The sequence below is a fragment of the Ictalurus furcatus genome, chromosome 28 (assembly GCF_023375685.1).
Source record: "Ictalurus furcatus strain D&B chromosome 28, Billie_1.0, whole genome shotgun sequence".
Taxonomy (NCBI): Eukaryota; Metazoa; Chordata; class Actinopteri; order Siluriformes; family Ictaluridae; genus Ictalurus; species Ictalurus furcatus.
In genome coordinates this window covers 3,706,753-3,732,233 of record NC_071282.1, presented here as the reverse complement: position 1 = coordinate 3,732,233, position 25,481 = coordinate 3,706,753, and the positions used below count along the sequence as shown (strand labels likewise).

At 39.0% G+C, this 25,481-nt stretch overlaps 1 protein-coding gene across 1 annotated transcript in view; it reads left to right on the top strand.

The window, feature by feature from the left end:
- drd2b (dopamine receptor D2b) overlaps positions 1-25,198 on the top strand; it is a 42,507-nt gene extending 17,309 nt beyond the window's left edge. The window contains exons 2-8 of the mRNA XM_053618327.1: positions 9,446-9,752; positions 17,048-17,157; positions 17,597-17,733; positions 18,733-18,932; positions 20,019-20,105; positions 22,359-22,698; positions 23,658-25,198. Coding sequence (XP_053474302.1) covers positions 9,474-9,752; positions 17,048-17,157; positions 17,597-17,733; positions 18,733-18,932; positions 20,019-20,105; positions 22,359-22,698; positions 23,658-23,854 — 1,350 coding nt within the window. The 5' untranslated portion in view covers positions 9,446-9,473 and the 3' untranslated portion in view covers positions 23,855-25,198. The remainder of the gene's footprint in view (positions 1-9,445; positions 9,753-17,047; positions 17,158-17,596; positions 17,734-18,732; positions 18,933-20,018; positions 20,106-22,358; positions 22,699-23,657) is intronic.
- Positions 25,199-25,481: the final 283 nt, after the last annotated feature.

The window sequence follows — 25,481 nt, the reverse complement described above, 5'->3', positions numbered from 1 at the left end:
TTGGTTTAAGTACATCCAAAAAAAGTAATTAGGTTGCTTTACAAGCATTACTGAGTCTGGAAGAAAAAAATACTAATATATAAATAACTGTGAACAGACTATTCTGTAATAGTAATTCACAGTCAGAATTTTCTGTGTTTCTATACTCAGCAAAAAAAAAAGAAAAAAAAAAAAGAAGAAACGTCCTCTCACATTCAACTGGTTTTATTTCCAGCAAATTTCTTAACATGTGTAAATATTTGTATGAACATAAAGACATTCAACAACATAAAACATAAAAGAAAACATAAACTGAGCAAGTGCATGTGCAATAATTGTTTATGGTTCATTGAACAAGCATGAAAAACATTGTTTAAACCCTTTCCAATAAAGATCTGTAAAGCTTATTTGGATTTTACAAAGTTATTTGTAACCTTTTCCAGGCTGACGAGAATCAACAACTCTTTTTCTGAGGTCCTCATAAATCTCCTTTGTTCGTCCCATCGTACACTTCCACAAACATGTATAGTGAAGCTCAGACTCTGATAGATCCCTATCCTTTAAATAAAACAGGGCACTCACTCTGACCTGGGTGTCTTCCCACTGATTGATAATCACCTGACTCTAATTTTACCTTCAAATTAACTGCTAATCCTTGATGTTCACATACTTTTTCCACTAATGAATAAAAGGCCAAGTATAATATTTTTATCTCCTTTATTTAATTGAGCTCTCTTTGTCTACTTTTAGGACTTGTGTGAAAATCTGATGATGTTTTAAGTCATATTTATGCAGATATATGGAGCATTCTAAAGGGTTCGCAAAGTAAGTAAGTAAGTTTTATTTATATAGCACTTTATTTAACATGGCAAAGCTGACCAAAGTTCTGAACAGAGTAAGAAAAAGTTAAATACAATAATAGAATAAACCCAAATAAAAAAACAACAATAAAACAATACTAAAATTAGAAAAAAATGCCTGGGAGAAAAGATACGCTTTCAGCCTCTTTGTAAAAATGATAATGGAAGGTGAAAGGTGGATGTCCAGTGGCAATTGATTCCATAAAGGTGGGGCTGCGACTGAAAAAGCTCTATCACCCTCAGTGTTTACATGGGATCGAGGGACATACAAAAAGCATTTTTACCAGCAAAATACCTTGATCAGACAAATAGCTTGACCTAGCTGACTTTTCTGCATTCTGAAACTTAAACAGACAATCTTTGAAAATCCCAAAGGCCACAGTTAAACGATCATGCTTCCATCTCCGCTCCGCTTTACGACAAGCATGTCTGAGAGAACGAGTATTAATTATGAGCCAGTAGTAAGATTTTCGCTTTGGTTGTTTCAGCTTGAAAGATGCAATAGAATCTAAAATGCTAGAGCAAAATGTTCATCAGGCCCAGAGGAAGACTCTGCAGCATTCAAGATAGATGTTTCAACAGCATTAGCTAGAAAACTTTCACTAAACTGAGAGTCAGTAAGGGAATTAATAAAAGGGGAGTAATAGCTTAAGCACTAGTCACAATGGCAGAGCTCGCAGCAAGGACATTAAAAACAATAGGCTTGTGATCAGAGAAGGAAGCATCTTCAATATTAACATTATCAACAGGGATTCCATATGGCAATATAAGGTCTAGAGTATGACCAAGAACGTGTGTTGCTTGATTTTGAATAAGACCGAAGGAATCCAAGACATTACAAACTACAGTAACGAAGGGTTGACCAGGGCAGCAGACATGTACATTAAAATCACCCAATAATAACATATGATCGTACACCGGAAGAATAGAAGTTGAAATTTCACAATAATCGCTTAAAAAAGCACTGTCCAGGTTAGGTGCCCTATAGATCAAAGCACAGGATAGACACAGGAAGAGGTCGACTCTAACGTAGCACACCGTACCTCAGACGACGAGTAAATCCCAACAGAAACTGTCCGTATGTTAAGTGCTTGTTTAAAAACCATAGCAACCCCACTGCCCTTGCTAGCAGACCTTGGAGACTATTGACTCACCACCACTGGCCCAGGTCTCCGTCAGAAATAAAATATCCAAGTCATGTCTGGCAAAAAAGTCATTTAAAGTTGCTTTATATCAAGCACTTTCAAGCACCACTGTACATCATCATGCACTTACATCTTACCGTGATGTACACTCACAGTGTACATCACTGTACACCACTGTACATCATCATGCACTTAATTACGTACAGTACACTAAATCCTTCCAAAAAAGTCACATTTAAATAGTCGTTTATGGCAGTTTTAATTGACATTTTAGAGAAAAAAAAAAAGCCCTGCATAGGAACCATCCCATCATTCTGACCACATTGCTCATTTGTAGGGAATTAGGATGCTAAATGAACATTAATTCTGTATTATGTGTTATATAATTTAATTAATCTACTAGTCAGTCTCATTAGTGCAAACTCGACGTTTCTGAGCTGCAAGCGCTTCAGTTTATCACACTCCTACAGGCAAGATCTTTCAAGGGAAATGCCTATTTCATTTTGAAATAATGGCTAATTCACTGCAAAGTAAGCTGGTTGAAGCTACAGCTAATGGTTGGCTCATGAACACTGTGACTCATTTATGGAAACCATATTGAGCAGTTCGAAATGAATAACCCCTGACAGGGGAAATGTCTGAAGCGGCTCACTGGTTTTTAAATGATCCAGCCACTGTTGTTAGTCCATGCAGAGGGATGGAGGTCAGCGTGACATCTGACACAGGTGCCATTTTGTCCGGATGTTTGCATCAGTCACTGTTTAATTGAAGTGCTACTTCGTCTATGAATAGAGCTTGTGCTCTCTAGGGTTGACAAAATACTCAAATTTTGAGACCAATACCAGGTTTTGTATAGTTTTTGGTACCAATATGATACTTTGTGACGCAATTTAAAAAAAAAAAATCATTTTATAAATTAAATTCTGCAATTTTGCAGTGTTTGGAAGCCAGATTTCTCAGCAAGTTGCTTGTCTTGGCTGTTTTACAGTAGCAGGATTTCTAACACCTTTTTCATGATGGTTTTGTTGTGTCTGTTTGCTGCTTGTATTCATTAGCAAGGTTAGAAAATATGCTCCGATTCCACTCTTCGAGTCTTTGCCACAGGTTGAAGGCATGAAACTCGTTTTCTTTAGCCACACACCTTCTCTTGGAGCCACTGTGAACATCTGGGGTTTTGGGTTCCCCAGTTCTGGATTGTACAGTAGATTGTAGTTAGTTACACATTGAATCCTTTTTTGCTCTGCCATATACAGTACCCTGGAAAATTGTAGTCCCTCCTTACTTTTTTACCATGCTAACAGAAGTATGCGTAAATAATACTGCACTGCTAGTACTAGTACATAGGGCAGTGGTGGCTTGGCGGTTAAGGCTCTGAGTTACTGATCAGAAGGTCAGGGGTTCAAGCTCCGTAACTGCCAAGCTGCCTCTGTTGGGCTGACTTCCTAACATGCTGGGATATGCAAAGAAAATAATTTCACTGAGCATATGTATATGTGATCAATAAAGACTCATTATCATTAGTACTGAGCTTTTAAATGCTTTTATATAAGTTTCATTTATCTGTAAGAATGTGTAATATTTTCTACTACTCCCTAGACCAAAAATAAGTTTCCCACCAAGTTGGTGACCCTGAAAAGTACTAGTGCACTTAACTCGCAATCCCACAATCAGAATTAGTAATGCCACAGCTCATTCTGCGATCTCTCTGTTGACTTAGTATGTCAGTATATGCCCAGTTCAGCAGTCATCCTGAAGACCTCAGCAGTGTCTGAAAACCTCAAATTACAGCTTTACCTCTGATTATTAACAATCACCAATGCTAGAGACTCTTTCTAAAAATATGAAAGAAACCTTCCCTGACAGAAAACTTCACCTTATCGACTATTATGCATCTTTCACTGTTACATAGCATGCTTTAATCTGTTCATTTGGATGTCATTACCTATAATTAAGCATGTATTCATTAGTAGTAAAAAAAAACTGTAATGCAGTGGTGGAAACTGAAATTTCCAACAAATTTTGCATACGAGATTTCCTACAGACAAGTGATAGTGTTATATTTACAAGTTGGGAAACTCAGGATTTGATCTATAACCGTTTACCTTTTCTGATAATGGATCTTGGATCAATGGATCTTTTATCAGTTGCTTCTGAATAACTGTTTAATAAGAATAGAGTAAAGTAATGATGTTTTGGCAGGTTATAGTGATGCTGCAATTTGAAGCGAAGCCTAAACTTGAAAATGATATACATAATGCGTTTTAATTCGTGCTCCTGCATAAGTACAAATATTATAAAGCTCTATTTAGTACTTCACCATCGGTATGTATGGCAACATAAATGGAGTGATTCAGCATTTCACTGTAGTCCATCCATCCATCTTCTATACCGCTTATCCTTCCTCAGGGTCACGGGGAACCTGGAGCCTATCCCAGGGAGCATGGGGCACAAGGCGGGGTACACCCTGGACAGGGTGCCAATCCATCGCAGGGCACAATCACATACACACTCACACACCCATTCATACACTACGGACACTTTGGACACGCCAATCAGCCTACCATGCATGTCTTTGGACTGGGGGAGGAAACCGGAGTACCCAGAGGAAACCCCCGCAGCACGGGGAGAACATGCAAACTCCGCAAACACAGGGCCACGGTGGGAATCGAACCCCTGACCCTGGAGCTGTGAGGCCACATTTCACTGTAGTAATAAAGCCAAAACATACTTTAATCTAGATATTCATCTAAAAAGTGCACAAGAAAGAATCACATTGTTTTACTTGGTGTGTGTGTGTGTGTGTGTGTGTGTGTGCACGTGTGGTCTCTAGGCTCTGATTGCAAAGACTTTATTGATTATCTTCAGTTAATTCCATGTCACACCTTTTTAAGTAATTAAATTGTGTGGATAATCTTTTAATAGAAGAAGATTGTCCTCTATGGGAACGGTTGTCTAGGTGATGGAGGTAGTTTTTTTTTTTTTAATTCAATTTACCTAAAACAGAGTGTAATGGGTCAAATAAATGTGATAAATTAAGGAGAATAAAAGCTTGAGGTGTAGGTTCAGTGTTGAGCACAGATTGAGCGCTAGTATCATGTATAATTCATCATGTGCAGTTTAAATTTTAGCCTCAGTATTATCAGTGCAGTTATTTTTTTATTTAAACAGATCAGCAGTCTGACCCGAGGATAAATGCCTCGCTTTGTACTTGTTTTCATTCAAAATGAAACTGGAAGTGCTGTAAGATGCCATAGAAAGGCTTTAATATTAAGCATTAGCATAATTTCGATGGACGTTATTAGACATTATAGATATCTCAGCACAATGTTAGGCATGCAAGATGGTCCATCTGTGAAACCATAATGTACTAGCAGTAACATTATAGACGTGATTCAGTGCTGCGCAGGACGACAATACAGTAAATATTGCGATAAATTACTACGTTAGAGTTTACGGAAATATCAAACTACTGACCTTACTGTGACAAGTAGCTGATTTGGATGTTTATTTGTGTGGCACTCTGTAAAAATCTCAAAACCTAAGAAAAAATATCATTTGTAATATAATTTGACAACTCCAATTTAAAAGATAAATATATTTCACTGAAACAAAGTTTTTGTTTAGGTCACTTTGTAATCTTGCCTTGGTGTCTGCCTGAAAAGATTATTTTCCATAAGGAGCCAGGTTAAAAACTGTCAGTCTACATAAAGACATCTAAATACTTGCTAGCTAAGTGCTTTTCCATCACACAATGAATGTCACGATTTGTTCCATCCATCCATCCATCTTCTATACCGCTTTATCCTTTTCAGGATCACGGGGAACCTGGAGTCTATCCCAGGGAGCATGGGGCACAAGGCGGGGTACACCCTGGACAGGGTGCCAATCCATCGCAGGGCACAATCACATACACACTCACACACCCATTCATACACTACGGACACTTTGGACACGCCAATCAGCCTACCATGCATGTCTTTGGACTGGGGGAGGAAACCGGAGTACCCGGAGGAAACCCCCGCAGCACGAGGAGAACATGCAAACACAGGGCACACACAGGGCAGCGGTGGGAATCGAACACCCGACCCTGGAGGTGTGAGGCGAACGTGTTAACCACTAAGCCACCGTGCGCAATTTTTTTTGATTTATTTAATTTCTCTACTAAGTACACTAACACTCTGTGAAGTGTGGTTTTGGCAAGAAAATGATAAATATCAATTCTATAATAAATTATGACACAATACAGATTTCTGAGATGTTCCAGATATCTGATTTGAACTGACTGATTCATATAGAACTTTTTCCCCTGTCCTTCTTACTGTTAAACTCTTTATTATCATTATTATTTAAATAAAATATTGAACTCAGATACGTTAATTTTTTTAAAAAAAACAACAACAATGAAACTGTTATTTAAATACTGTAAATGATACTGTTTTTCCCTTCAGTATGCAGAATAACAAACTATTCAATTTCAATGCAATTCACTTTTATTTATATAGCGCTTTTAACAACAGACATTGTTTTAAAGCAGCTTTACAGAAACATATAAACACGGGATACGGATTTTAAGTGTGTGAATTTATCCCTGTTGAGCGAGCCGGTGGCGACGGTGGCAAGGAAAAACTCCCTAAGATGATATGAGGAAGAAACCTTGAGAGGAACCAGACTCAGAAAGGAACCCGTCCTATTCGTGTAGAACCTGTAGCTAATACGTATCTGTTACGGCAGCTAGCTAAATTACCTCATTCGCTTGAAGTGATTGCTTTTCCGTCTGCTCTGAGTTGACAGCTCTCTAAACGCGTGTGTTTTTTCCCCTCTTCTCCGTGTGCTCCGTTGCTCCTCATGTTGAGGGTTCACGGGTTCACCGTGTTCTGCCTCTGCTCTCCAGTCACGCTCTGTTTGTATGCCCTGACCCTGTGGTGCTGCGGTGTACCCATGATTGCTTGCCACCATGCTTTATGTGGCTGCTTGTTGTTGGTGCAGGCATGTGAATTGTGAGTGTGGTGGTGTTTTAGGGCTTTTTTTTTCTTTCTTTCTTTTTTTTTTTTTTAATGTTTTTAGTTCGTTTTTGTTGTTTTGTCTGGAGCAACCTTGAATGTGAGAAGAGCCACTGTTATGACCTGTCTAAGTAGGGTGCCACATAAACAATAGAAAAGAAAAGATAAACTAACCTAACTCCCTAACCCAAACAATGAATAATTATGAAACAGGCTTACACTCCCTGCACCTTCCTATCTAATATCTGTCTAGAATGCTATGTATAAACAAACTACACAGGTATTTGACTTAAAATAGTTCATATACACTCAATCTCACACTCGAGATTGTAGTGTCTTGTCAGTGGTGGTGACATGAAGAAGAAATAAACAGTAAGTAACAGATAATGACATTAACATTATGTCCCAGAACAAAAAAAAAAAAGAAATTAATGAATGAACAAATACGTTTAGTATTAAGTTTAATTATTATCTGCATCCTGGCTAGCTTCTATCTCAGCCACCATTTTCCAGCACTACCATTTGCTATTTTTGTCATTATTTCTTCTAATTTACTGCAGTTACAGTACTTTCGTCTAAACAAACTGTCAGCTTAAGGCTAGATCTCTCCTCTAGTACTCAATACCAGCAGCGGATAATTACATCCTCAGGAAATATTTCGCTCACCATTTTATGTGCTTGTAATTATTATATTGATCTTCTTCAAGGGAGATGTGCGAGGCATAACTGAACATATAAAATGTTCTTCTGTGAGTTGCTTGCAGTGGCATATTTTAACCAGAGAGGTTAATAGAAATAAATTACCATGAATTTTTTTTTCCGGTGAACCACTGCAGTTTATTTGTTTATTTATTTATTTAGTTAGTTAGCATTAGCAGAATGCAAATATACAATAATGTGTCATATAAATTCATTTAAAAAGATCATAATACATTTTTCTGTATGTGTATTGTATGAATATTTTACGATACGTGTCATTGTGTTCGGCAGGGAGCTTCTCTGCACTCTGCTTCACTCCGAGGTGCTGATTTTAACGAAGATAAAAATTTGTTTTGTGTAAATCTCCCGATCAATATGAAAGAGCTTCTGCTTCTCTCTCACAGACGAAATCAATGCGTTTCCGCTCAATGCACGTTATTGAAGGCGGAACGAACGAGGTGTGCCGGTGAAATGTGGGTGTCTCGGCTATTATCCCAGCAAATGAAGATTAGCATGACGCTCAACAGTATTGTTTGAATTCACTGCTTGTTCCTGTTGTCGGACAGTTTAATAATCTGTGCAGACCACGGGCCTGGTCTCCTCTTGGTGTCTGTCTGTAATTATCTTACACTTTAATCGTAATGAAACGATGCAATTTGCCATCATGAATGTGAAATTAATAATCATACTGTGCAAAGCTGCTGCTGATTTCTTACTGCCACCCAGGGCTGCACAATTAATCATAGTTAAATGATATTTTGATACGAGTTTGTGCAATAAACACAACCTTAAAGTTACCGCTCTGGGGTGTACGTCTATAGTTTAGTGGGGTGGGGGGGGGAGAGAGGGGGGAGAGGGGTTGTAGTTTTTTGTAGTTTTTTACAAGATGGTTCCTCAAAGCTGATGGATCAGAAGGCGTTCATTAATTTTCTATAACAGCAGCTATTTAGAGTAGTTCTGGCTGCAAGGCAAATCACAGGTTTCTATTAACGCGCTCATTTTAATACTTTAGCATCTCTATAGTACTAACTTACATAGGGACTTGTACTTAACCAAGGAAACCATAGAATTGTTGACATGGTGAAGCTATCCATCTTATATGGAGATGTTATAATTAATGGAAGGAGTCTCCAGTGTCGGTGCTTTATGTTTTCCGCCACTGGAAAGTCTTCAGGACTGGGCGTTTTGTGGTTTCTTGGTAACGACATTTAACATCACGAGGGAGAAAAAGAGAAAGGGAAAGTCAGGTTGCAGCTGTTATAACAAGTGATAGCAGGAAACAGCTTGCTTTGTAGACATTCAGCAACAGTAAATCTAAAAACAAATGGATAAAAAGTACAACATGATGCTCTTTAGTAAAGAAAGTATTATAATTGTTGGAACTTTGCTGTGGTATGAGAGGAATAAAACACTTCAGAATGTGCTGTTATTGAAAAATAATCAACTTTAGGGTTGTAACAGTAACCGCGCTTTGCATCGGGCCTCGTCACTCCACCTCATCGTTGATTATTTCCTTACATGCCTAATAAACCAGAAAAATAACAAAACATTAATATTCAGCATTTGATGCACCTTCAGTAACTTAACACTTAATTTGTTTCATCCCATATCGACGTCAGCAACATTATCGCATATTACAATTCTATCCTTATTGTGCAGCACTACTGCTAACCCTTTCTGAACGATTCTATATTGCTTAATATTACTTTTGTGAAATTTGTCAATACATGATACGTGGTTCAGTTTACTCTCTCTCTCTCAGTTTCAGACATCCTTCCTGGTAACAGCTCATGGATTTCCTTGCGGAATATGGCATCAATGAGACCTACCATGACAACACAAGTGAGGCTTTCAACGGCACGAACGTTGAAGCCAAGTACCAGTACAACTATTACGCCATGCTCTTGACGCTGCTCATCTTCGTCATTGTCTTCGGCAACGTATTGGTGTGTATGGCCGTCTCCCGAGAGAAAGCCCTGCAGACCACCACTAATTACTTGATTGTAAGCCTTGCTGTGGCAGATCTCCTGGTGGCTACATTGGTTATGCCCTGGGTGGTGTATCTAGAGGTAAGAACCATTTTCATCCTTACAGTATGTTACGTTAATCCGGAATATACTGAGTTTGAGGTAGGAGTTCAAGAAGGGTGTTTGTGTTATCATACAGGATTAACGTAATCTTCCTTCTCAGCTCCCATGCCGTGTTGGTGCCGTGTATTGAGGAACTCATTTAATTTTATCGTCAGCATAACAGGTGGTAAATCATGCTTCCTCCAACTCCTTTCACACTTGACATTTTTCCTCCATATGTAGTCCTAAGGGAAGCGACTGCTTATAAAAAGTGCTGCCTTCAGCGTTTTTTTTTTTTTTTTTTGGCAGGGCTTTCAGAAGTTAAAAAAGTTCAGCTTTCCAGAAAAGCGCCAAGTAATCACATGTCTTTTCCTTCTAACCAATCAGGTCACACTTCAGGGTACAGAAGACACTAAGGAAGACTTAAAGACATGCATGCATGTCAAGGCATAGAAACACCATTGGATAAATGGAAATGAACTAATCAATGACTACTACAAAAGAGCTGAATACAATCAATGAAAAGGAGATAATCGCACAGCATGTGATTTTGTACTAGCTAGATGGTAGCATTGTTATGGTTACTGTGATTGTAGATGTTCTGACTCTGTGCTTATAGGCTTATGTCAAGGGAATTGTGTTCTTTGTGCACGGGGTATGCAGTTCCACAGTCCACAAAGGTTCCACAGAAACCTATACCTATACTTTAATAAGGCTATGCAGTGCATGCAATGATGACCTTTATACATATATATATATATATATATATATATATATATATATATATATAAAATGTTGAGCTATTTTTTTTTCTTCAAATAAAGTTAAAAATTGTCAATCTGTGAGTATCTAACATTAGGTTTGCTTAAGTTACCAGCTTATGAAATCAAATTTTTGTTGTCTTAAATAATTCTACAGTCATATTGTGGTTTTATAATTCCTTTTAAAAGATGCAGAGATAGGAAATGTGTGTGAGGAAGCTTTTATATGTGAATATCTAAATAGCTAAATGAAGTCCCACAGAAGTCTCACTTAACCAGCACAGTGAGCAAGAACAGCGGGCATCGCGCATCCAAATTCCCCGAGATTCCTCTAATTGCACAGAACAGAGGAAAGAACAAGAAATAAAATCCTCTTATGAAAGCAAAAGATGTCCTTATGCATGCACAAAAAAGCCCTTTAAAGGCCACACATGCGCGGCTTGAACAAGTCTGCATATTGCGAGCAGCGTTGAAAAAGAAGTTTAAAAAAATATCACGATAGCTAGTCACAACTTTTTTTTATTTTTTATTTTTTTAAATAATTTTTCCACTTCATGTTGATTCATTAATGAAAAGGATATGAGAGGTACTAGAAAGAAAAATAGTTACTGTATAAATGAATTAATGGGTTTACTCTGGTGTTTCAAATACCCTGAGGGTCAGTGAGGAACCCACTCTTAAGCTGAACTCTGCATCCTCACTTCAATGCCTCACACATTTAATAGCATAATTAATATTCTGTAGTAGGCATGGATTTACTCTATGCTGTTTTTACAATGGTCCTGATTTTAAGTAAGGAAACGAATTCACACAAATAACCTTTTCTTTAAATCTCAAAGTAGATGACATACAGTATGATGGGATATATATATATATATATATATATATATATATATATATATATATATATATATATAAAAATTCATTGCTCTGCCATACATAGAATTCTGTGTGACAGACTGTTCCTGATGATAAAACGTTTCACATTTTTTTGGCAGCATATGCTTAAAAAGCATACAAGACAGCCAAGGCAACAATTTATAATGCAAACATACTGTATTTGCAGAACCAAACTGATCTATTTTGTTCTGGAGCTGGCACCAAAAAGGCTGTGAGTGTTTGCTAATGATGTAAGCTTACTGAAAATCGCAATTAAAAACAAGTAATTATGCTATCACTTTAAGGCATTTGGTTATTATCACCCGTATAACAGTCGTGGGAGCAGGGCAACATTCAGTGCATTTATTACCTTTGACAGATAAATAGACTAAGTGGATAGACAGACTTTATTTATGCACACAGGGAAATGTCGACTATACACATTACATAACCTGTACGCACAGCCCTTTTCACAAGATCACGAATAAATAGAACTAATGTGCCATCTGATAAATAGTGTGTAGATATAGTTGGTGTTTTTGTGGATGATTTAGAAATGACATAACAGGCAACGTAAGTGGAGGAAACAATGAAGAACTCGGTTCACAAAGAGATTCCCTGAAAAGTAAAACTGACATTTATCACATGTATGCGTATTTACACGGTAAGAGTGTAGATACGAGTGTGAGTTCTGTTCATGATGTAAAATGAGAGGACGGACACGAAAAACCTTTCCGCAAGCCGTTTAAATGTTCTTGCCATCTGAGGTGTGACTTTTTTTGTGGTAACGTTCCAAATAACCTCGCTTGTCTAGATATACTGAATCATTTTGAGAAATTTCACTGAAATGGTTTTTATTTTGTCTGCCAAAGGCAGAAAAAAAAAGCTTCTGCGAATGTAATACCCGAGTCTTATTTAAACAGTGTTTGCACACAATCACAATTTCCGACATGACTTTAAAGCTGAGGTAAATCACGCTGCTAAATCATCCTAGCACTAGATCAAGAGGTGAGTCCATGTTTGTTTTTGAAACACCCGCTTTCCACAAGCCGATCAATTCCGACGGATAAAACCGAAGCTACGCCCACCCAAACATGACATTTCACTTGGAAATACATTATGTTGTGAAAGAAATATGGGTTCGAGTTTCACGTTGTCTTTCAACATTTCAATGACATTTTGTTACATTAATACTGATTGACTTGACGCAGATGCTGTAACTGGTTATGTGAGATTAGGCACAGCTGAAGGTGCAAGAATCAACACCCCAAATAGCATCTCTACAGCACTGTGACTGAATAACTAGGTGGCTAAAGGTAATCCAGAAGATGGACAGCACCTGCCTCTGTTTTTGCCAGCATCTTCTTTGTAGCCACACTCTCCTTTAAGTTTTGGGTCAGAACTCTGTAAGGTCCAGCAGTCCCTGAGCTAATAATAACAACAATGGCCTTGGCACCTCATTTTAAACTGCACCATGCAGCTGCCAACCAGATAATAAAAACGGAAGTTTTAAGCATATCTGGACCTATTGTACAGGTAAGCAGTGTGCCCGCTGTGTCCTCTTTACTGTCACCTAATTTATTCGCTCAAGCCCACAGGACTTTTGCTGGTGCAAATGAGAAATGTCTAACTCATCATGTTAATTTGGCAGTTGTATCACAATTCATGTAGCGGAGCAGCTGTGATACATCTCCGTTGCTATGGAGTGTCTATTGATACAAGCCTTTACGGGCTTTACTAATTCAAGGAGTCTTTTTCACATTTGGTTGTAGATTTTTGTTTCTTGATTCACTGGTAGCTGTCCTTCCCGTAGCTAGCACTAGGCGTATGACATTGTGTCAAATATACCAATGCAGTCACCTTTTGACTATAGTAATGTGAGTGTTGAGGGGGTAGAGGGTCATCTGAGCCTTTTCACACCACCCTCAGTGGGAGCAATGCATGGTAGCTTGTCCGAGACAAGACATAAGAAGAAATATTTGCATATAAATTCATGACCTTAAATGAGGAAAGTAAAAAAAATTAAAATATCAAAGCGATAAAGAGAGATTAACTAGTATTTCAGACATCTCAAATGTAGAAATGGGTCAAATTGACCCATAAAATAATAGGAGGGTTAACCCATTTATGTTTAAGTCCCTGTGTAAGTTGTTACTATAGAAATCCTGGAATGAGCACATTAATTTAAACCTGTGATTTGCCTTTCAGCTTGAGCTACTACTGTCAGAATCAAGAATGTAACAGCACTGTGGTATAAATGTGAATTCCTGCTGCCAGATCATCCATTACCCATTCATCAGTCGCTGGCAATGTGCCATACGATCTGTGTCTACTGAGTGGCAAAAGATGTTCTTCCACTTTTAAATAATGGTTGACAAAGTGCTCTGACAGATTTTTGAGCCTGTAGACCATGTGCCATCCATTTTACAATTTGAGGGGCGGCATTAAGGACACAAATGGCTTTGAAGCATTAGATGTTTACATATTTTGAACTTTTTCGAGGCTCTGTAAAATGAGCGGCACTAAGCTTGAGCCATTTCTGTAATTGAAAAAAAAACAATTGCAAGTGCTTAGGCACAATGATAATGGCAATCCGAAAGCCTGCAACGCTTTGCAGAATATATCCTTGTATGATAATTGTAATATCTTCTAATACATTGATCAGTGGTCAGATACACAAAGAAAGCCGAAAGCAGAAAGTCTGTCTGTGGAAATGGAAACATTTATACATGGATCTGGAGCAGGAATACACCTGGGGAAGCCAGGTCGTAACAGGGCATGAAACACAGACTCACATACATTGACAGAGAGGGAATTGAGAGTAGACAGTTCACCTACCAGAATTGTTATGGGGTTGGGGGGTGGAGAACCTAAAGGAAACCCAAATGGACACAACATGGAAGAACATGCAAGAGTTATCAGAGCTTAGGAACAAACCCCATACTGTGAAACTGTGATGCAGCAACAGTAGCTTCTGTACCAGCATAAAACCTGGAAATAAAAAACTATAGTGAAACAGACTAGCTTGTAAAGTTGATATGGAAACTAGGGATGCATCAATATCAATACTTCTGTGATACCAACATCCACATGAAATCATACTATGTTATGCAAGACAATTGTACACTGTCACGCTAAAGAACAGACCCCATGAAATGACAGTGATTTGGAGGTATATCATGGTTAATTATTGCAAATCAGAGCAAAGTAGACTGCAAACTGTGCTCTCTGACAACATCAAGCAGAGATACTACAGCATCTTCCTACAACACGAGTAATCTGATAAAACATGCTAAACATAAAACTCAGCATGTGGAGTTCATTGCAGAAAATGCTGGCTATTAAAATCAACACTAGGTGAATGAAAATGACAGCTTTTACCCGGTAGGATGTTCTTGATGATCAGCTACAAATGGTCCATGACAAAAAGGGATTCAGATGCAATGTAACAAGCATAGAGATAATTATTTATGATGCACTAATGGGTGCACAGAAAGACAGCTGGTGTGAGGGATAACAAGGAGGTCAATAAGCCACTGAAGCTAAGCACGGAGCATGGATGTAGACATGGCAGCCTACACCCGCTACCTCCAACAACACTCCAGTAGGCTTCTCTGAGAAACCCCCCACCGCCTAATTCACATGCTGCTATCCCTCCATCCGTTGGATTGCTGGTATTGCCCAATGCCCTTAAGTGTTGAGTCAAGTGCTCAAAGCTCGGCCACAGGATGTTTTTCAGTGTTTGTATAGTGTGAGTAATACCTTGGTGCAAATGCTGTGTGCACACAGGTAATAGCACTGGTTCGTTACCAAGGTAAGGCCCTAAGCCTTTTGTGTTTGACAAGACACAATACTGAATTGGTCTCCTGAGCCTGTGGAATTTTCTTGTCTGCCTCTTACAGGGCAGGAACCACGGTTATTGCAGCTCCCGATTGCCCTGCATTCATGTCAGGTCCTGTATGAAATAGTCAAATTGAATCTCAATTGCCTTGCCTGAGGTCGAATACATTGCTATTTCATGCAATAGCTCTATTCTATGCCTAATAACATCTGGCAAAGGAACTACCAATGAAAATTAGCCTTCAAGCTAACTTGGGTACATTAACTTTTATGGATATTGATTAATGTACACTGTACCTTTTTTAAATAAATAAATGAATAAATAAAATTTTTTTAAAAACACTCAAAGGTCAGCTACACTTCAAAAAGTTTTGGCCACTGAGATGCCGGGACATGGAATTTCCCCTGCGTGTGAATATACCAAGCATACAGACGCGGTGAGTGATAATGAGCAGTTGCCAGTCAGTGGACGGGGAGTCGGTTAGTAAAGACAAGTGTGATGTATGAATGGTAGGTCTTTCAAGATGGCTGACATTATATTGGAGAAAAGAAGAAGGATAATAGAAACATTACATAACACCACCAATCTGGCTGTCAGTTTGAGAGACCAATTTCCTAAAGGACTATGGTTCAGGGAAGGACAAATCATACATTTATTAGCTGTCCCACTGCAGCAGTGGAAGCTTCTAATGTGTTGGTTACCTAGAAAACTAACTGACTCTGCAGAACAGTGGTAGCTAATTCAAACAATTCAAGATTTAGCAAGCTGTCTAGCTAATACAAACCTAGCAAGTTTATTATCTTCTTCTAACAAAGTTTTTAATCTAGCACACTGTGTTGGTGCTCAAAAAAAGTCAACAATGTAACGGTATACGGTAATATATCGATATTGCGACAAAATTATACCACAATCTTTTTTCTATTTGTTTTTTAAACAATTACAGACTCTGATCGGAAGAAGCTGTTTTTTTTTTTTTTTTTTTTTTTTTTTAATGTTAAAATTGCATAGTGAATCTTTAAAATTGTGATTTAAATGTATTTTTTTTTCCCTGTATGTATTCTGTTTTATTTTTTTCTAGACATTAAATAAACCAATAAACCTTCTTAAACACACTAGCAAATGTAGGTTTTAATGTAATATCACGTTCCTGATATATCGCTTTGTTATCAGACAGGACGTTTGATGCTTCACCAAAATAATAATAAAAAAAGATGCACCATGGCACACTGTGTAAATTGAATGCAAACAAAATTTCATTGCTTGTACATTTATAGTGATTTCACCCTTCAAACAGGCGGATAGCATCTGAAAAATGTTCCTGCAAAAGCCGTGCACACCACACCCGGATAAGGCTTGCAAATAAGCATTTAAGTGCATGCAGGAGTGCATGTGTGTTCGTTTTTTTTTTTTTTTTCCTTCTCTACTTGAATGAAGACTAGAAATCAATGAGATCAAACATGTTTCTTATGCATAAACACTTCATCAAACTGTGGAGGGAGCTTTGTGTTTTAAGTATCTGTCCACACATTTATAAGCCTGTCTGTATGTGTGTCTAGATACATAAAAAGACAGTAAATAATCTTTTAAGGTCAATATGTTTCAGAGGATATTTTCTGAGAATTATATGTATTTTTCTTATTGTATTAATAAGAAAATTATTATTATTATTATTATTATTATTATTATTATTATTATTATTATTATTAATCATAGCAAAGGATTTATCTGGTATTTTTATCCTCATCCTCTCCGGTGATTCAATTCAATCTGTGTGTGTGTGTGTGTGTGTGTGTGTGTGTGTGTGTGTGTTGCAGGTGGTGGGCGAGTGGCGCTTCAGTAAAATACACTGTGACATTTTTGTCACTCTGGACGTCATGATGTGCACGGCCAGCATTCTTAATCTGTGTGCAATTAGTATTGACAGGTAGGTCTTCCATGAAATTGTTGTCAATCTTTAGAAATGGCCTCACTAAGTGATGTGCAGATTGTGGATCAGCTGGGTTTTTGTTTGCTAGTGAGGGAGCGCGTGAGAGTGATGGTTTGCTTTTATTAAGTGTATACACGTTACACCTCGGTTTCTGATCGTTGCTTGGACAGTACATTAAAACAGCGGGCGTTCTGCAGGAGATTAGCTTCATGGATTTGCTGTCTATGGCATGGAGAAAACAAAAAAGAAAATAAAAGAATATAATGATATTCAGAAATAAAAGAAACTGTCAAAATGAAAGGCAGCTATGCTAGTCACTGCTGTCATAGCATGTCTCCATTTTATTGTTTGTGTCCCCCCTGTCATTCTGACATGCCCTTTGTCTTCATCCTTCTCTATGTTCCCCCCCTCTCACCCTGCTGGACCACTCCCGCAGGTACACAGCTGTTGCCATGCCACTGTTGTACAACACGCGGTACAGCTCGAAGCGCCGTGTCACTGTTATGATCTCGGTGGTTTGGGTTCTGTCCTTTGCCATCTCCTGCCCCCTGCTGTTTGGGCTAAACAACACAGGTATTTTTGTTCTTTGTCATTTTTTTAAAAAAAAATCCAAAATAGCTGTGATTATTTCTCGATTTCTACGGGATGCACAACGTGCAGCCAGCAGCTGCGCAAAATTCACATGGGTGGGTGGATTTGTACACAAATATAAAGAAGTTCTGAGGCGCAAGTAGTTGTAACCGCTATAAACGTTCTGAAATTAGGTCATTGTAAGTGTTAGGAGTCAAAAACTTGAGCATTTAAGTAAATTATCAATCAATAGATTAGGGATAGGGGGAACAGTGGCTTAGTGTTTAGCAAGTTTGCCTTGCACTTCCACGGTTGGGGGTTCGATTCCCAGCTCCACCCTGTGTGTGTGTGTGTGTGTGTAGTTTGCATGTTCTTCCATGCTTCGGGGGTTTCCTCCGGGTACTCTAGTTTCCTCCCCAAGTCCAAAGATATGCACTGTAGACTGATTGGCTTCTCTAAATTGTGTGTGAATGTGTGTGTGATTGTGCCCTGCAGTGGGTTGGCACCCTGTCCAGGGTGTGTCCTGCCTCGTGCCCCGAGTCCCCCGGGATAGACTCCAGGCTCCCCCAGACTCTGTATAGGATAAGCGGAACAGAAAATGGATGCATGAAAAGATTAGGGATTAGTGTTATGCAATGCCACTTTATATTTTTTTACTTTTGAATAAAAACCCTACTACTATCTCACAGGAAACATTGGAAAACACTGAAATAAACCCAAAGGCTGAAATCTCAGCGCAATGTGTGAATTCTGACTCAACCTCAGCATCATCGCGACAGTTCGTAATCAGTCTCAACTAGGGTTATGCATGGAATTCTTCATGTTATAATGACATAGTGACAGTGTCTTGAAATAATGAGATATTCATTCGAAATAATGACAGTCACACTATCTTGAAATCTTGATATATTAAGTCGAAATAATTACAGTGACACTATCACAACTTTTCACAACTTGCGGTTCACAGTAACAATAAAGTAATATTCCGATCTATTTCCTCAGCGACACGTGATGATGCCGTGTGCGAGATCGCCAACCCGGCGTTTGTGGTGTACTCGTCTATCATGTCCTTCTACGTTCCCTTCATCATCACACTTCTCGTCTACGTGCAGATCTACGTGGTGCTGCGCAAGCGTCGGAAAAGAGTGAACACCAAGCGCAGTTGCCAGAGATCGGACGCTAAGCCTCAGCTTCCTCTCAAGGTGAAGCACGCCTCCAGAGCATCCCGCTCACGTCAGAAGCTTGTTCGAGCAGCTGCTCGAATTAATTATTTTAGCAGCTGTGGCTAATGCCTAGGACTGGTTTTCCAGAGGGATTTTTAGTAGAAGCCGCCGTTTTACAATCGTGCAATCGTTCATTAAAAGGATGATTAAGGTCATTTATCACAAGTTTTTCCGCATGCTCATATGGAATGTAGAGAAGTGAAGTGTGAAGTGAGTGTTTGAAATGAGTTCTTGAGCTTTCATATAGCCTGAAAGCTTTTGGGAAAGTATTTTCATGAGCACTGATTCGGTTCAGTGAGTTCTGAGGGAACTCTACTGACTGAAAAGCTCTTTGACCCATACATGCAGTTCTGCAGAGAATCTCAATGTCTTCAATGATGTACTCAGTGCTTAATTGTGGCTAATGGATAGGTGATGCATGGTAACTACTCAGTGGTAGTGCATCAATGACATAGCGTGACAATTTGTGTGTGTGTGTGTGTGTGTTTGGATGCTCACATTTTAGCCTTTCCCTTGAGTGTTTGTCATTATTTTATGAGGCATTTGGCCCGGGGCACACTGAATATGCATTATTCAACAGACAGCATTAAAAAATTCCAGCCATTAAGGCTGGGAAAATCTTGCCACATAAATATTTACAGGCAATTTCCAACAACATTATTGTCTTTATGTTTAGAACGAGGATAAAGGTGATTGAGGTGACCATTTTTTTTAAATGTGGAAAATGCAGAGATAGAATAATTAGTGCAGGAAAAAGGAAAAACTCTCTTGAATAATACAACCAGCTCATTTGATGCTTGTCTCCCTAAAGGCTGGTAAAGGAGCTTCCACAAGTAGCAAAACAAGTGAGATGCAGACCAGTCCACCCACTAATAAGCAAACTACACTAGATCCATTTTTTTTCTCTCCTTTGTACAGATATTGTTGTTACCTACCTCTATGATAAAACATTTTATGACACATAAGGTTTCAGAAAATAGAATCCTAGCAGATCTGAGGAAAAAAACAATTTCTGTGGCACCCTACAATATCACGCTAAATCCTTCTTTATTGTGCTTACTTCAGGAAAAGTGCACTCACCCAGAGGATGTGAAACTCTGCACAGTCATCGTAAAGACCAACGGGAGCATGCCTCCCAAAAACAAGAAAACGGTATGTGAGCTGGTCTTTTTTTTGCATGCATATGCAAATAAATTCACGAACGTAATAGCTTGCTTAAAAAGTGGCTTGTTCTGAAATATTATGATATTTCAAAATACCACATATTATAAGTTAACCACATAAACCACATCAGAGGGGGATATTTTATTCTCCTGTGGTGTTTTGGGTTGTTTTTTTTTTTTTCTTCAAAGTTTTTGTGTGATATATATTTTTTAAATGTAAAGTTCTATTTCGAAACCCACAGATAAACTTGGTTTTCTAAGCTTCTACATAGCAACATAGGTGACCTTGACCAAACAAAATCCATGTTCAGGTTGCACTCTGTGTAAGGTTACACTGTGAAGCCTCAGTATGACAACAGTGTGTAGAAGAAAGTAACTTTTAGCTAAAAGCATTCTATATATACTCCATGAGAGTAATAAAAATGTGTGTGTACAAAACAGGTTTACTGTACTCACTGGTTTTATAACACCAAGTCTGAAAAAGATGGGACAGTATGGAAAATGCAAAAAAAACAAACAAACAAAAGGAGTCGTTTGAAAATTCAGTTAACCCTGTACTGTATTGAAAATGCATTATTAACACATTATTTGATGTTTTACTTGGTGAATTTAATTTATTTTTGAAAATGTACACTCTTTTCAAATCTGATCACTGCAACACACTTCAAAAAAGTTTTACCGTTGTGTAACATCAGCTTTTCGTTTAATAACACTTAGTAAACATTTGGACGCGGAGTGAAGACACCAGTTGGTTAAGTTTAGCAAGCGGAATTTTCCCTCATTCATCCATTATGCATTTCTTGAGCTACGCAACTGTACGGGGTCTTCGTTGCCTTATTTTGAGCTTCATAATGCCCCACATGTTCTCACTCGGAGACAGAGACAGGTAAGGACTGCAGGCAGGACATGCTAGCACCCACACTCTCTGCTTACGCAACCATGCGCTTGTAATCCGGGCAGAATGTGGTTTGGCGTTGTCCTGCTGGAAAATGCAGGGATGTTTCTGGAAAAGACGACGTCTGGATGGCAGCATATGTTGCTTCAAAAATTTCCCTCTTTGGCACGGAGAACACAACGGCTGTTTTGTTCAAAAACTATTTGAAACGTCGACTCGTCGGACCACAAAACACAATTCCACTGTCGGAGTCTGTGGCGTTTAAAACCTTGAAGCCATAGATGCCAGTTAAAGCCTTAACTGGCATCTATGGATGCAGCGGCGAGTGGTGTTGGCCGACTAAGGTTTACCAAAGTATTCCCGAGCCCATGTCAGGATATCCAATACAGATTCAAGGCAGTGACTTCTGAGGGATCAGAGATCACGCACATTCAGGAGTGGTTTTCGGCCTCGCCCTTTATGCACCGAGATTTGACCGGATTCCTTGAATCTTTTAATTAATATTGTGCACTGTAGAAGGTGAAATGCCCAAAATCCTACCGATTTGTTAGAATGTTGTCCTCAAAGTGTTGGATTATTCGCTGATTCATCTGTTGACAGATTGACTAGCCTCGACCCATCCTTGTTCTTGAAGGACTAGGACTTTTTTGGAGGTTCCTTATATACTATGATTAGACGATTGCCTCACCTGTTTCACATCACCTTCTTACCTTCTTAATTGCCCCTGTCCCAACTTTTTTGGAACGTGTTGCATGCACAAATTTCAAAATAGATGTCTTTTTTATCTTCAAAAAAAAAACTATGCAGATGAAAAACTATACGTCTTTATACGTTTTTTGTTTACATACAAGTCAAAGTACATTTAGAAATCACTCCTCTCGGTTTTTATTAGCATTTTCCATACTGTCCCAACTTTTTTGGAATTGGGGTTGTACAATGTTTAAATGTTCTGGCACAGTAAGAAAGTCTTCAGTGCAGCGAATAAGTCAAATACAGATAAAAATGAAGATTAAATACTGTTGGGAGATCAGGAGGTTAAATCCCAACAATGCCACAGCCATCTGTGGCCGTGAGCTAAGAAATTAAAAACTGACTTCATAATTGCCTCAGAGTGTCTATAACATCAATCTGAATTTAACCTTAATGTGTAGGCCTGGAACTACATATAAATATATAAATATATTCAATACTTTTTCTAGCTGGAATGTTAAAACATGTCCCATATGGCCCCATGGTCCCACATGTCCCATATCTCAAAATGGCTCTTCACCCAGGTAGAACATTATAATAACAATACGGTCATGATTTGAGCCATGCATAAGCAAGCTCTGTGACATCCTTTCACAGCTGGTGATAAAGGAGGTGATGCCGCAGGACAGCAATGTGGAGGTGGGCCTCATGGCCAGCCCGAGTCCTCCAGAAAAGTTGAAGCTGGCACCCGCTACAGCAGGCTCTATGATGGCTAGTCAGAGTCATGCATCACCCTTGCAAGATGAATGGCAGCCCAGTTGCGACGAGAAGAACGGTCATGCCAAGGATGCCCAGATCCCAGCAGGGGCCAAAGCTTTTGAAACACAGACCCTGTCCAATGGCAAGACACGCACCAATGTCACTAAGCCCATGAGCAAGAGAAAGATCTCACAGCACAAGGAGAAGAAGGCCACGCAGATGCTTGCCATCGTTCTGGGTGAGTATTGAGTTTAAACCTTTTCTACCACACGACATAAAAAACAACATGCACCCAAGCAAACTACCTCAGATATGTTCATATTGGGAATACCCAACAGTTGTCTGAATCAAACAGTCAGATATTTTTTTTTTAAAAAATCAGATTTTGTCCAAAATTGAGGTTGTCTGCTTAAAACAAACCTCCATAATTTGTTCAGTTTGGGTGAGCTTGTGTCCCTGTAGCCTCAGATCCTTGTACCTCGCTGACAGGAGTGGAACCTTATGTGGCCTTGTTGAAGTGTCTGTTGTAGCCCACTAGCCTCAAGGTTCAACATGAGATGCTTTTCAGCTCACCATGGTTGCAAAGAGTGGCTATTTGAATTACTGCAGCCTTCCTGCCAGCTCAAACCCATCTGTCTATTCTCTTCTGACCTCTCTCATTAACAAGGTGTTTCGGCCCACAGAACTGCCACTTGTATGCCCCCCCCCCCGCCCCCCCACACACACCCCCACACCATACTGTTTAAATTCTGGAAACTGTTGTTTTCTGAAAATCCCAGGAAACCAGCAGTTTCTGAAAAACTCAAACCAGCAAATCGGGTAGCAAGATTACTGAGCTCACATATTTTCCACATTCTGATGTTTAATGTTAACATGAACTGAAGCTCTCGACCCATATCTGCATGATTTTAAGGATAGTATTGCTGTCACATGATTGGCTGATTTTATAATGCATGAACGTGCAAGGGTACAGGTGTTCCTATAGACCTAGCTGGTGAGTGTATATATTGCTTTTAGAAAATCTGAGTTTAGTGTCTTATTCCTCAGGAAAAATTGTATATATATAAAAAAAATCATATTTTCTGTAGATAGTAATGCCTGCACTATCAGCATTAAATGTGAATTCTAGTTCTGACAGTTTGTCCTGCAAGTAATGTTCTTGCATTTGTATTACATACTAGCGTCCTTCTCTTTCAGGTGTTTTCATCATATGCTGGCTGCCCTTCTTCATCACTCACATCCTGAAGACCCATTGTGCTAGCTGCTATGTGCCTCTGGAAATGTACAATGCCTTCACGTGGCTAGGATATGTGAACAGCGCTGTGAATCCCATCATATACACCACTTTCAACGTGGAGTTCCGCAAGGCTTTCATTAAGATCCTGCACTGCTGAGTGCGCCTTTGTGTGAGCGTGAGGTTAGTGCCGTGATTTTCTCTGGCTGAGGTAGCAGACCTTTTTCTTTTTTTTTTGTAACGACAGAATAAACATCATAGACACAGGGGCTTTTCAGCTTGACTCAAATGAATGTAAATCGGGAGGTTTATTTGGAGCTTTGAAGCCTTGTAGCTTTTAAAAGCCTCTGAAAGAAGCCTCCAGCAAAAAGAGCAAGAGAGAGAGACAGAGAGAGACTGTGTGTGTGTGTGTGTGTGTGTGTGATGAATTACACCATATCGAATGGAAGAACTGCAGTAGGGGTCCAAGCACTCATTGCTGGAGCCCTCTTGATTTTTTTTCTTGATCTTCTTCGTTATTCCTTCCTCTTCTTCTTTTTTTGTGTAAGTACAGTATGACGGAGCATAAAATCTGAACCCTTTCTCCAGCTTGCTTGAAGGGGCTTTGCAAGTATTCTTACTGACATTCATCTTCAGGAGCTCTTGGAGACATTGACTGTAAAATGTCGGCTTTGTGCGTGTGGTGAAATGCAGGAGAAGCACTAACTAGAACACAGAAGTGTTGGTGCGTGCAAGGATCTCACTATGGGTCATACGGTCAGTTTAATCCATACCATCGGATGGACCTTGGTCATAGCTTCTGTATGAACGATTGGCGTGTCCTCCAAGTTTTTCGTTGACCTATACCAGTTTATATAATAGAATCAACACAAATAGACCACCTCCAGCACCCAAAAGAGTAGTTAATGCTGATTAATAAAACAGTGATATCTTGATAATGTAGTCTAGTGTGTTGGGAAAGAAAGGGATGGTTGCTTCTCAACAAACCTCAGCAGCTGAGACGGAAAAAAACGTTTGCCCATATGCTTAATCAGCCATTATGTTTAGCTTCAACAGGACTCTACGACTGTAGTCTACCCATCCACGGTAGAAACTGGAGAGTGTGTGTGTATATACAGGGTTGTGCAGTAAGCAGCAGGATTACTTGAGAGGGCAAATTTTCAGTTAAAAGTAAGTTGTACGCGTCATTAAAATTTTGATCCTGGCTATGGTTCGGGTTGGCATATGACTTGCACACGTTGCGCATTTGTGCGTGTGCTATCTGGGTATTGATCTCTTTTTTGTAATAGAGAATGAAACATTTGATCAAAGCATTTGATATAATCCTCTTGCAGGGAGTCTGCTGGTCCTTAAAAATGTCTTCAAATCCTTAATGTAAAAATAAGGTCTTAATTAGCGTTAAAATGTCTTAAATTCACGTCTTAAAAACGTCTTCTTTAAGAAGATTTAGATTTGATTTTCGCTTGTTGCTTTTTGAAATGGTAAACCCGTATGACCGTGCAGCACCCAGAGTGCGTGCGGGTCATCGGTGTTTCGGAGCGGCTTGGTTGACAGTAAACACCGCTGCACCCCGACTTCATCTCTGTCTGTGCTGTGAGTTTGAGTCACTTTTAACGTGCATTTATAACACAACACGCGCCAGATTCACTTTGGTTTTACGTTAGCGTAATCTCAAGCATCTCTGTGGGAAGAGGTTTACAACATTTCTCCTGATTGGTAATGGAAAGTAAATAAAAAAAAAATTGCTGCCAACTAAAAAGAGGTCTTCCTGCGGTTTTCCACCAAAA